Source organism: Dromaius novaehollandiae, chromosome 1 (assembly GCF_036370855.1).
Source record: "Dromaius novaehollandiae isolate bDroNov1 chromosome 1, bDroNov1.hap1, whole genome shotgun sequence".
NCBI lineage: Eukaryota > Metazoa > Chordata > Aves > Casuariiformes > Dromaiidae > Dromaius > Dromaius novaehollandiae.
In genome coordinates, this window is record NC_088098.1 from 94017463 (window position 1) to 94031253 (window position 13791).

Genomic DNA, 13791 nt, shown 5'->3' on the forward strand with positions numbered 1-13791 from the left:
ATGTTATTGCAAAGGGAATATACAGTTCTCATTATTAAGAGAAACCTTTCTGGCAAATCCAACAGAATCTCAAAATCAGTGAGCAGGACAAGAATTGAAAAAAAGACTAGGTGCACTTTATAAAATTTGCAGATCAGTCTTTTCCATTTCTCTTCAGGCAGATATTTGATTCAGGAAGGTCAAATGTTTTTCTGAAGACACTCAGCACTGGTGTGATGAGAGGTCTTTAGAGGTATGAGGCCGATTTCTGTGTTTTGACTTTACGCAAGACAAAGCTCTCTGGAAAAGTTGATGTAAAAAGCTACTGCTCATGTAAGTTCAAAGCAATCTATAGCTAACAGTTTCTTACACTCTTTGGAAATATTTGCTGAAGTTGGTAACTATGATTGCACAAGATAATGAACTCAGGCAAGTATATATTGCAAAGCTGCATGTAATGCAAAAAAAAAAAAAAAAAAAAGAAAAAAGAAAAAAAGAAAACCCATCTTATTGCAGTTAAGGCTTTACCAGTTTGAGGGGGGTTTTTTGTTGTTGGTAGTGGTGGTGGGCTTTTTGCATTGAGCTTTTCTTTCCCAAAACAGGACATCACACATCAATAAAAACCATGTTTCTGGAATTTATATTCAGATACACTTTCCTAATCATTCTGTACAGATCCAAACAACTAGGATTCTTTTTGTTGAAATCAGCTACTCTACAAGCACAACAATGAAATCAGCTGTAAAAATTTTTTCAGTTCAACATTGCTTACAATCATCTCATATAAACAACAGCAATTTCATTTTGTGTAATTCTTCTTAAAATATGCTAGAAAAAGCTCATACTCCAGGAAAAAAAAGTGAGAAATTAGAACAATAATTTACATTCTTAGTTTATAAGCTGATCGTCATTGGCAACAACTGGAAACAGGCTGTCCCTCTTGATGAGCCAGTGACAGGAGGTACATTAATTAAAATAGCTGTAAGCCATCAACACGGTATGCGTAAGTAAGCTGTTAGTACACAAGGCCTGGAAACAGGATGGCAAACTGGAACAGAGGCAGAACTGTCTTCAGCCCACAGAAGAATGCATCAGTAGCTGATTACTATACAGTGTGGTATGAGGCTTTGAGACTCAATTCATTACATATCCTCTTAAGAATTCTTTCAACAGTATCTTTCCACTAAAAAAAGACCCATTCACGAAGGGAGGAAATTATAAGCTAACATCTTTTCCAGTGTTCCGAGAGAAGAGGTTTTAAGAACACATCAAGAAACGTTTTTCTGCATCCCCATTCCCTTCCCCCTTCTCAAGGTTCTCTGAATTATTTGGAACCTGTTTTTCATCTCACTCAAAAGCCAATCCAGCAAGTGTCTCAATGATTTTGAGATCACTGCAACTGGCACTCCACAAAATGCTCTCCCCTCCATCCCCAAAATGGGTGTAAACCTTTACCAGTCTTACTTGGTGAAGTGTCACCAAACGAACTCGCCACCTGCACCCTCTTGCTCATGTATCAGAAGTTGTAGGGCATCAGAGTGGCTACATGATATTTGTTTTCATATAGTGGTCCCAGTGCAAGGAACTCTCTACACATAGCCTTCTTAAAAGCAAAAAAGAGCCTCTGGTGCCCTCAAACTATATAATATACTTTTATTTTATTCAGGCTCTTTCAAAGTTATGCCAAATAAGTTGCATGTAAAACTCAGCATTTTCTACAAAGGCATTCCATATTTCAATTTCCCAGACACTGGGAGACAGGCACACAACAGTGTCACACTGAAAATTTGAGAAGAGCTAGTGGCTAAAGTCAATGAAATTTGTTCTGTTTTCAGTCACATCAAAGAAAGTCAGAAAGAAAAGGACTCCACAGGAGCCAATACAGAGTTACATCAACGAAAAATTCTGATGAAGACAGAATTAAGACCATTCAGACCAGACTCACACTCCAGAGATCTGCCTGTTTGAAGAATCAATGTATCCCTAACCCAAATTATCTGATTATATATTCTCAAGTGAAAGTTTGATGAGATAGGTTCAGAGGGAAACTTACTCAACTCAGCTACAGTCATCTGAATCTGAATTGCCAAAATGCCATAAAACAGTCAATTTGCCTCATTATTTATAAAGCTATTACTAAATCTTAATTACTAAAAAAGAAAAGACTTACTGGAGCGTTTACACATTTGAAGATGCTGCAAAAACATTCATCAATCCTCATATCACTCCTGCAAGGTGGTGATATCACCTCATATCACCTCTGCTTTGCTAACCAAATAGTTCATACAGGAAGTTGCAGTGACTCAGGATGCTTGACCAAAGCTGTGGAAGACATGGGGTTAGAACCCAGGAGTCCTGGTGTTGTTCAAGTAATATTGCTTCAGTCAAATCTAATGTACTTTTCACTGCTCCCACACACCATTTGCTTCTCCCATTATTGCTAGAATGTAGACTGGCCAAGTAATTCTACAGCTTTTAACTGCTTTCACTGCTGTGATCTCTTATAATAGCCATAATTCTAAAATACATTTTCAAGCAGCATTCACAGTCCAAGTTGGTTAGATCACATCTCCATTTGATTACAATCAAGTCTATTAAAAAAAAAAAAGTTGGATCTTAACCTGATGTTGTTTTTATAAAAGTTCAAAACTCTGTATTTACAGACAGTGTAAAGTATACTTTCAACGGACTTCTAGATAATAAGAAAAAATACTTTTGTAGCAGTGAACTACAAAGAAAATTGCTGGTATACACTGAGGGGCAAACTGCAACGCCAGAGAGAGCAAGAATGAAACTGTTTCACTTAAGAAGCTAATAGAATCAGGTGTGGACTTGAAGCCTGCATATCTAAACATTAGGAAAGCTCTTCTTCCAGTTTGCAATGTCAGGCATGCTAGCAAGCAAACAAATCCCAACTGTAAAGAGGCTTATGAAATTTGCCTAATAAGTCCTGTAAATCATTCAATAAGAAATTAATTCTAAAATCACCTCTCAGTAAAACCAAAGACAAGCATAAGATGCCACCTGACTCAAAGTCCTGGAAATATGTGCTTATATAATGCTTCTCTTCTGAAAGCACTGTGTAAGTGCTAGGGGGGCATTTCATGGAACTGAAGGGTTTTCAGGAACAGGCTCTCCCATTTTGGTCATGAGTGTATTTTGTCCACACAGAATCATGAAGCATGGAGTGCTTGGCTGCCAGCCATCCAAAGGTCAGGACTGCCCTCCACAACACCGCGTATGTCACCCAGACCGTTAAGTCCAGGGTCCCAGCCTCCTTTTTTTACATTAGTTTTAAACCCTATTTATTTCAGTGTGTTTTTAACTCCTTATTTTAAAAAATGATGGAAAGAGGAAATACAGCTCTTCATACATATGGCTCAAAGTAAGAGTTTGAATGTTTTCCTCATCCATCTCTGATATCCAGCCCACAAATATTCTCCATTGCTCTGCAAGTGGGGGAAAAAGGATCATTCTCTACATTAAATAAACATTAATGTTCTCTCACTATGAGTAATAGCGCTTCTCTGAGCCAGCTCCATGCTAGAGTGAATCTTCATCTGTATCAACGTCACTGCTTGGTTTGTTCAGTCTCTCAAATTCTTCTCCATCCTACAGGAATCAGAAGCAGAAGAAAACGACATAAGCAAATGTTACCTTGTTATAAATACAAAGAAAAATGTTAAGAAGGAGACAGAAGCCGCCGCTTGTTTTGAAGGAGCCTCATCTATAAGAAAAAAAAACAAAAAAAACACAGTCTTGTAATTTAAACCTTTTACAAGTAGGTTAAAATATTTCTCTAGGATATACAGAGAATGCTTTTTATGAGCAGGTATTTGTAATGCTTTTTAGTGACTCTCTCCTTGAAACAGCTTGTAGCCCATTCCTTCATCAGAAAACCTGCTCACATAGCGCTATTTGTTTTTGTCATGGCTGCTGAATTGGAAGTGTTAAAATACAGAATGCCTGGTATACTAAAAATATGACTGCATGTTATCTACTGCTTGTTAAACAACACCCTGAAAGGGGACCACCTGACATTGTCAGGAAACATCTCTTCTTTTCCAAGCTAAATGTTTCCCAGAATTAAATGAAGATAGCACTCTCTGCTGGTTGCAAAATGTGTTTACAGAGTATACACGTACATGCATGCACACACACACATTAACCACTTCCCTCTCAGATTGATTTCTCAGCTCAGTTGAAAGAGATGCCTAATAACAAGCCCACTCTACCATGTTCTAGTTGTCTAGATTACTGTTCAAAGAAGGGCAAAAAAACCATACAGGGACCTGGAGGAAATGTCTCATAAGAAAAATCATGTTAAAAATCTGTATAAACATTACCTTCTGGTCTTCACCTATCTTTGAATATTAGAAAGAATTCTAACATCAAATTTATCAGTTTCTTCATGATGTGTGCTCAGCTATACATAGATTTGTCAGTTCTACTTCAGTAGAATTAGTTCCCAGACATCATTTCCAATTCCTGGATGCCCAGCGCCTGTAGACTATTTTCGTGATAAATGTTTCAGGAGAGGATTTGTATCAAGCTAAAGTCACTCACAAGATTTTCTAAAGTCACAGCAAGAAAACAGGGCTTAATCAGGTCTCATGAATGGAAAAAGTGGAATATGCAAAGCAAAAAACCTATCAATTTAAAAGATGTAAACTAATATCAAGGAATTTTGGTATTTGAGTTGAGGGATGAGTCCGGTCACATGCATAACAAATTTTCCAAGCATTCCAGAGCATAAACAGAGGTGAAACAAAAGAGAAACCAGAGAAGACAAGTACTGAAAAGTCTTACCCCGCTTGACCTCTCCCATGTGTCTCCTTTGAAGAGTTTGCCCCTTTCCCGCAGAGTGGTATATTCCAGGTCTCGGGGTTTACTGGCGTTATAGATGAATATGGAGAGAAGCACTATAGGAGCTTCCAAAAAGAACTCTAGAGAAGGCCTGAAGTCAAAGACGATGAAAGAGACTGCGGTGATGATCACAGTGGTGACCTGAGCAGTCATAACGTGGAACATGTTGTCTCGGAACTTCAAGATGAAGGCTACGGACAGCCCCAAGAAAGCTGTGACAAATATAAGAGCCACCGAGAAGACGTTGTGCCCGTAAAATAAACCACAACTCCCTATTTGCCTCCAGTCCTTAGCCTGCAGCCCCAGCATCAACCCATTGAACATCACCCCAAATGCATACAGCTTACTGTTCTGCATGAAGATGCTTTCAGCAAGCTGATCCCCATCTTTCAAGATCTTTTCATTGTAGATGTTAGCCAGAGCAGAAATAAAACACTGGACTAGGATAAGCAGATGGCCCAGACTCAGGTGCAGAGGTTTCAATGCTCCTGCCATGGTAGTGGTGACATTCCATTGAAAGCTAGGAAGGAAACTTGATGGCATACAGTTGCCCTTTTCTGGGCATGTTTCCTCAGGTCCAGCATAGAGAAGGCAGTGGTTAGATGGGCTAAAAAACGTGTTGTGGTGGAATCCATGTGCAGCTAAGCTGTGTTGATGGCCTCCAGTCCCTAGAGTCAGGGCAACGATGGATAGGAATAAAATCAGCAGAGACGCCCATTGTACCCAAGAGAGTTGTCGCCTAGAGTAGACAAAAAAAAGCCACCACATTGGCAGAAATTAAATGACAGAAAAACAAGCCCTGCAAAACACATAAAAGACACCACACCACAGATAACGAGAGGGAGAAAAGCACAGAAAAGTGTCTTGGCCTTTCAGAATCAACAGTAAAATGCCAAAAGGCAGTGTGCTTTCCCCTAGGTTAAGGGGACTCCAGCCTAGCAAATATGGGGGCACAAGAGGGAGAATTCTATGCAGATAATTTAAGAAAAGACTTTCAAGATCATGTCAGTTCTAGACACTGACTGCCCGACAACGAAAAGCAACTGCGGACTCCAAGGCAACAGAGGTCTGATGGGCATAAAGAAGCCATAGTCAGTCATACAATTTATATTCAATTCAGAACTGCAACAGATTGGAAAGTAATATTGTTAATTATGAAACATGAGATTCAATGCACAAATGAAGGTAACCCAAACCTGAATCTTAATTCTGACCATCTAGTAATTATATAATTTCAGTTGTTTTCCATTACAGGTAACTGAGTTTTGAGAGATGTAGGGGCTCCTAATAAGACATTATTTCCAGCACTTTCATATGCAGAACAAAGCCATCTCTCCAAGCTGGTACAGCCATGAGAAAACAGAATTACTCTTCTTGTCAGACACAGAGAAAAATCCAGCATAACTTCTTCAGCCAGGCTAGGAAGATAAAATTTGACATTTACTTCAATAAGTACTACTTACTTTAGCACTATTCTGAAGAGGAGAGCTGTTGTTATAATGACAAAATTTGAGAAGAGTACGGCCATTGCCTATAAAGAGAAGGAGGGGAACAAAGTTATACTCCAGACATCAAAATCCCACCTGCTCAGAAGGTTCACCATTCTGCCAGGAGTCAAAGGGAGCTCAGCAAAAAAGAAAACGTTTTAGTTTTCTACCAGAGCAGTTCCCCAGCCCAGCTGCAAAAGCAGCTGTGCTGACACAAAGGAGGAAGTTGCACTAAAATGAAGCATGAATCAAAGAATAGGAGAGGGTGGGGCTGCTTATGGCAGCAGTACCAGCTTATAGTGTTCATGAAATCCCAGATTCAGGTGAGGCACTTACATAAAAAAAAAAATCTTCTTGTATGTCAAGTGCCTTTGCTGTAGCATTTATTAAAGATAAGGTAATGTTCAGCTTCAATTTTCAAGACTGCAGCTGTACTCAAAATTCACCTATTTCAAAGTACAAATGAAGACAGCTCTAAAGCTCCTGTCTAATTTGGGAATAAACATATAATAATGATACTGCCATAATCCACTGTCATGATCCCAAGCTGCAAATGCCTTGTAGCAGGGATTTTCTTTTCAGTTTCTTTGTATTAGCCACCGTCTAGTAGGATGCTGGCCCAAGACAGACTCTTTTAGGCACTGCAATTATTAAAAAAAAAAAAAAAAAAAATCAGAATCTACCAGCACCAGTGGGAAAAAGTTGTGGGTTTTTTTCCCCCCCCTGAAATTGTGTTCTATTCAAAATTGCCTCGTGCAGTCAGTACTGAGGAATGACAACTACAACAATCTAGGTACCTGAAGTCTTTCCTCCACGTCAACCTTAGAGCGAAATCGCTTTCTTAAGACAATTTTACACAAAAGCATTCATGGATCCAGAAGTGGAAAACATAGAATTTATTTTGAACTCTCTCATCTACATTCCCAATTCTGCAAAAGGAGAGCTTTTTTAATCTATCAGAGATAAAACAGAAGCTCTTTTTCTATTACATTAGTTCCATTCTATTCCAACATACTATCTGTTGAGTAATAAAGGTCATGGAGCAGCATGACACAGGTTCTCAAGTAACCTGAAGACTGACACAAGACATCCACCTAAGAGATCATGGCTTAATTTTCTGCTTGTGAGATAAAGACTCAATTTAAAATTCATCTTAGGTGAACATTTTGGAAAAAAAATAATATTGAATAAATGGGGAACCTGGAACTGGCAAAAACCATTCTGGAATAAACAGGCTTGACCTAAAATTGATGCAGAAATGGTCCCTGTATACTTTGTTTGCTTCACAGTAAAAGTCCAGGCAAACACCTCTGGTAACATAGTATAATCAAAATCTACAGCAGGATAGTTACAAAACATTCATTTTGAGTTGTCTTGTTCTCTGAGGCCTCCAGAAGACAGACAGACAGACCAGTAGGAACTAAAAACAGATTTACCAAAGATCACCACACCACTAACCTACATATGACAAAGCCTCTAAAGCTAAAATCTTATCAATAAGAAACATTAAGCTTCAAGAAACAAAAAACAGCTCAAAGCAGCTCCATAGTTTAGGCACCTGCTCACCCAAGTACTACTCAGTCCTAAACCTACTTTAGTTTTTAAAGTCACATGAAACCAGGTTCAGTGAGGTATGGCCATACTCTTTCAAGCATCTAGCCTTCACCTTTTCACTTTCAGCTTATTGTACCTTGTGAAAATATTCAACCTTACAGGTACTTAGATATGTGATTTATTATTTATGTTTGTTTTACCACGATAATGATACAATTTCAGCAAATCCTTACAAAGTATATGCAGACAGAGTTAAAAGACCCCAAATTTCTAAAGAACCACCTTAAAGCACACGTTCTGAAGGGAGAGACACAAGTGTCTGTGTGTGTGCAACATACAAACTGTGCTTTTTATAAAAGATCACTTTAACCAAGCCAAACCAAATTGCTTTAAGAAAGCAATTGTGTTGATGTGGGCTTTCAAACATCAGGCTTTGCTAATATTACAGACATTATACTTGAATATCCTTCCCAAAGCAACAAAAACACTGTGCGTGTTATTTTAAGATGTTGAGATTGTTGATTTTAATTAAGAGTTTTCCAGCCAGGTTCTATTCCAGACTCTGTTCTGTTCCTGCCAGAAATGTGCAGCTAGAAAGACAATATTTTAAAGAGAAAGCCTGAAAGAGTGTGAACAGAAACATTAATATTAATCTGTAATGCTAAACAGGGGTAGCCACAGTATTCTATAACGAGCACTAACCATCTGTGTCCATTTAACTTCTAACAGATTTTGAACCAAAAAGAATTCCAGTACTAAAAACAGAAAGAACAAACACTGTATCATTTCCTAAGCATATGTAAAATCATCCAAAAGGCTGAATGTAGTTAAAGAAAGTTTCAATTAAGTTCCATGGTTAAAGGTAACTAATAAAAAAACGTAAAAGTTAGGAGTCAAACATTTCTCTTCCTCCCCTCCTCACTCCCTATTAGGCTCATTTACCCTGGGGGCTTTCTTTGGAATTAGTGAGGAAAGAAAACAAGTCGGCACATGAAGTTACATAGAGACATTAGTGACAGCTGCACAGAAAAGTGGAACTCAAATACTAGCAAGACAGGCAAACGCATTGGAAGAGAAATACAGTGTCAAAGAAACCAAAGAAGGGAAAGCACTGAAAACCCCCCTAGTGTTTAAGCAAGTCAGCCTATTTCTAAATCACTTAGGACTGAGAAATACCAAAGAGACCTACCTCCACTGAGCGCTGTAAAACAGAGATCAGTGGGCAGAAGAATGGAAAGGGCTAACTGGTCAGATAACAGATCATTCATTACCTACAGATCTTGCCTTGCCTACGTTACAACTGTAGATCATCTAAGGGCAAGTTATCACTCAGACACTGGAAGATACTTTATTCAGTACATGCATACTTACAGGCTGGAGGTAGGACAGGACGTAGAAAACAATCAAGTTATCCAAAAAGTAAAGAAAGGCAGGAATTGACCATTTCATGGAATTACAAAAATTCTTCCACCGAAGACATTCAAAGTGATGATTCCAACAACCCTCTGAAAGGAAAAGAAATCAGTAAGAAAGAAATCTCTCTTATCACCAAAAGCCCATTCCAACCCCCCTCATAACAGAACTTGTATCTCTGTTCTGTTTCTAAGAATACTGTTGGACTGAAAAAGACCAGCTACCACAGCCTCTGGCAACATACAGGACAGATCCAAGGCAGAACATACAGCTAGAGCAGCAAGTCAATCTCTATGGGCATTCACCTCCTTGCTTCAGCAGAGAAACCACCAAGCAACCTTCTACCCCCATCAGAGTATTTGTCCACTGGGAACAAAAAGGAGATTATCAATCATTCTTTAAGGGCCAGAAGGCACCCCAAAATGCCCATGCAACAGATTACTAGGTGACTTACTAGATCTAAAACAATGACCCAGACTACAAACCTGTTCATATAGTACCCAAAGGGCAGCCAGTAATGTTAGAGACACAAAAATAAACCAGAAGACAGTATTTATATCACACAGCACACAATCTAGGTCAAAAGAGAATATATGCCAAGAAAGCACAAAGAAAGGACAAGGCACAATGAATGACATTTGCTTAGGTATTTAGGACACACAACTTAAAAGGAAGATTGTGTTAAACTTTAGACTACGCTAGAGTCGATGACTAAAGAACTTTGCTAGCACAGACTTAAGACTACACAATGTTATCTAATCCTCTTCTGGAATGCCAAGATACTGAGGTCAGCAAAACTCAGATGTCTGGAAACCAAAAAAAAAAAAGGGGGGGGGGGGAGATTTAAGAAAACATGGAGTCAGCAGTAGCCAATACTGTAAACCATATTCACTGTCTTAGGTGTATCTATACTAAATGGTAGCGGTAGAAGTTTCATTAGCTTGCCAGAGTCATGACTGTTACATGGAGAAGTGGATGCAGCTAGCACTTCAATTTAAGATGAAATGACAGAGTACGCAGTGCCTGACACTCCCTTCCAATTTAAACATATGTCCTCTACTGTTTTGAAATGCTGTGAAGTTAACTTCTCATCCTTTTTACATCTGGACAGAAGCTGTAGAAGTGTTGGGGTAGGGGAGATCTGCAATACAAAACCAGTAGCTAATGAAGCCTGACACTGCTTTTCCTGAATAGAGGGCAGTGCCAAGATTTGTCTTCACAATAAAGCTACATTGAATTGTAACAGTCAAGTGTAGGTCCTTACCCAAATCCTACTACACAAACAAAGCCTCTTCACTGGAAGGTGGTGGTACTTTTGAAGAGAAGTGGCCAGGATACCAGAAGATACAGGCCTTAAGTTAGGACATTTTATAAGCTTCTGTCCAGTCCTTCTGCAAAGATGTCTTTGAGGTGATTCATGTCATCCTAGTCTAAGTTGGCGTTAACTCTGAAAATGTTAGACTGCATCTTTGCTACGCTTCTAATTTAGCTTACTTGTCCCCATTTCAGCTATTATACAAACAACTTAGGAGCACCTGAATTTACAGCATAAATTATAAGGTTTTTTATTTAGTTATAAATCTGCATGGAAGACAATCCCAGCAAACATTACTAGCAGAACCTACTGCAGACTACCACGTGTGAACCTGTCACACAAGAAAAAAAGTATCTGAAGTACAACAAATCTTAAAGTCAGAACATCTGAACAATTTTACATATGCACTTACCTTTTTTCTTAACCCATAGTGCCAATACCACACACAGCACCAGTTTTACTACTTCAGAACATATGTTCACTGTTGTAGGAAGGTAATCATATTTGTTATCTGTGGGATTCAGTAAATTGCAATGAACACACAATCAGATTCTGCCTCTTGCATGCACAGTTAAAACAAGAAACCATTTTAACCCCTGCAGCCATACTTTTATCCACTTTCCACAAACACAAAAGGCCCTGTATCAGCACTTTCATTATAAATACCCCATCTTTGATGATATAGAACTTCCTGAACATTCTCCTTTCCAGGCTGAAATTTTTCCTTGCTTGGTCTGTTTACAGTAGAACTCTGCGGAAGAACCCAAGAGCACTGTAGTTTTACAAGGTTTTAAAAAGCCAGTGCTTTTCCCCAAAATAGCAACATGCTATTTTTTCTCTGCAAGGAAAAGGCTTTCAGGATGACCCAGCTTTCTTTTGGGATCTTATCTTTACTAGCATTTAAGAACCACCTCAAACACATATTGCTAATAATTTCTCAATGAAGAAGCTGTAACATTAGACAGTTACCGCAGCCACACTATTACATCTCTTTCTCCTAAACCCCTTGTGAAACAAATACATCAGTCAGGATATGCACAGTCAATAGCACTTACACAATAATTTGGTCTTTGTAAACAAGCTATAAGGTAACACACTGCCTGATGTTTTAAGGGTGGCTCTCCACATGAACCACGCATGCACCGTGCAACTTCAAGTTAGATCCAGTGACTATATAACATTTTCCATTACAGAAAAATCTCTCTCAATTTATGTAACAGAACGTTTATGCTAAGAACTCTGCAGGTGGAGAACTAGCTTTTGGGGTATCTGTTTTATCCCAAATGTCAGCTCTTTCTTATCTGAGATACATTGTTTGTTCATTGCTCAACACCACCTTCATTAGCAGAATACTTCATCAGGAGGATTCGGCTTGAGCCCAATGCAATAAATATCCCTCCTAGCAGAAAGGTATGGATGGTTGTCTTGGAACAAAATACGGATCGACTACGGCACTTCGTCTCCATTCTGCTGTCTTGCTGTCAACGCCCTTTGAACGACAAAATGAAAATACACTAGAAACAGTACTTCCAGAAACTGATAAGACAAGGTCAAATGCACTTATTTTATTGCATTTTATCTTTAATAAAGATATATAGTTTGCAAACCACGATCTCATTCTAGTTCTTTTAAGGGAAGAGAAATACACAAGGACCAGCAAAGGAGGATAACTAGCATATACACAGTGACTCAGAAGATGGCACAAAAAACCCCACAAGTTTGTTGAAGGAGCACATTTGTGGAATACTGACTAGCTATTAGGATTGAATAATCACATTTTTATTTTTGGTAGTAACTCATATCTTTAGAAAGCATGCATGTTCCTAATTTCATCAAAATAAGTTTTACAGTTGTGCAGTAAAAGCACCACTACACGAGATAATCTGCAGTTTAGTTAGCTCCGAATTCTGTCCAGGTAGTGGAAGAAGGTAAGTTTTCAGAGGCAGAAGCCTCAAGCTGCACACTTACTACTTGTTCATCACTGCTCGAAACCGTTAGGCAGCAGAGAGATGCCCAAGACGCACCGCCGGGGCCCCGGGCCGCCTCGGGCGGGACGTCCGTTAACGGCCACCGCGACAGCTGTGGCGCAGTTGCACCTTGAGGGGGCCGGGCGCGGCACCTGGGGGGGGAAGAGGGCACTTCCCGCCCGCCCCACCCCCCCGGCCCCGAGTGACGGCTCCGCGGCCCCGGAGTGCTCCGGTAGATGGAGGCTGGTCAAACACACGCCCCGGAGGGGTGACGCAAGGAGCAAACTGGGGATGATAAAGACACCCGGTGCGCTCCCCTCTCCATCCCACAGAAACAGTCACCTCGCCTCGCTTACCCCGACCTGCCACGCTCCTGCCTCAGAGGTATGAGGGGCTACAGCAAGGACTCAGGCTCTGAGGCCGCCGAGGCGGAGCGGGGCGAGCCGGGCTCCGAGGCGGAGCCGCCGCTGCACCAACGGGCTGGCCACTGGACGGGACACCCGGGCTGGGTGCTCCTCAAACCGCGCCTCACCCCTCAGCCCCCGGGCCTGCTACGCGCTCCCAGTGGAGGCAACGACTCCCTCCTCTGCTTACGCTTCCCCCTCCGCACCAGGAGTTAAGTCCGCCCCCCGCGGACTGCCCTGCCAAGCACAGCGGCCACAGGGGCTCCCCTGGGAGGCCGCGACAGCCCGCGCCACCTTGCCCCGACTGCTGCGCGCAGTGCCCATCACCAGGGCTTCCAGCCTGCCGTCCGGCCTGCAGAAACACGGCTAAGAGCTCGGCACCCTGTGCAAAGCCTTCACCGCGCCACGCCGCTCTCCAGGGCCGCTACTACAGGCCGCCCGCCCGCCCAGCCTCACCTGGCGGGGCCACACCCTGCCTGCGCCGCCCCGCGTGCCCCTTAGCTGCCCGCCGCGCGCACCCGCATACTCTGACGACCAGCCCCGCCCCTCCCGGCCGCCCCGCCCACCTGACTGTGGCGTCACAAGAGGCGCCCAGAGAACCCACCCATCCCCTCCGTCACGTGATCCGCCCCGCCCTCTGCCTTCTGCGGCCGCGCACGCGCGCGGGGGGTCATCCGCTTCCCCTTCCGCCTCTCAGGACTTCGCCCCGCCTTCCCCCCTTGCGCGCGCACACGCCGAGGGGCGGGACAGCTGCGGCGCCTGCGTGGTTTCGGCCGCCGCTGGAAGACGTCCGCAGGGTGCAGGCG

At 41.6% G+C, this 13791-nt stretch overlaps 1 protein-coding gene across 5 annotated transcripts; it reads right to left on the bottom strand.

Moving 5' to 3' along the window:
- Positions 1–596: 596 nt before the first annotated feature.
- On the bottom strand, positions 597–13575 carry SLC35A5 (solute carrier family 35 member A5). 5 transcript variants are annotated; one of them, XM_064520693.1, is made up of 8 exons: positions 13442–13543; positions 11951–12103; positions 11027–11125; positions 9258–9391; positions 6309–6376; positions 4789–5584; positions 3488–3591; positions 597–2301 (listed from the first exon to the last, which is right to left on the bottom strand). In XM_064520693.1, exons 2-7 carry the CDS (start codon positions 12078–12080, stop codon positions 3523–3525), a joined length of 1296 nt encoding a protein of 431 aa, XP_064376763.1. In that variant the 5' UTR covers positions 12081–12103; positions 13442–13543; the 3' UTR covers positions 597–2301; positions 3488–3522. The 5 variants fall into 5 exon arrangements, with proteins under 5 accessions (XP_064376763.1, XP_064376758.1, XP_025968169.1 ...); XM_064520688.1 differs by lacking the exon at positions 13442–13543 and adding an exon at positions 13552–13575 and having other exon boundaries at positions 597–3591; XM_026112384.2 differs by having other exon boundaries at positions 597–3591.
- Positions 13576–13791: the final 216 nt, after the last annotated feature.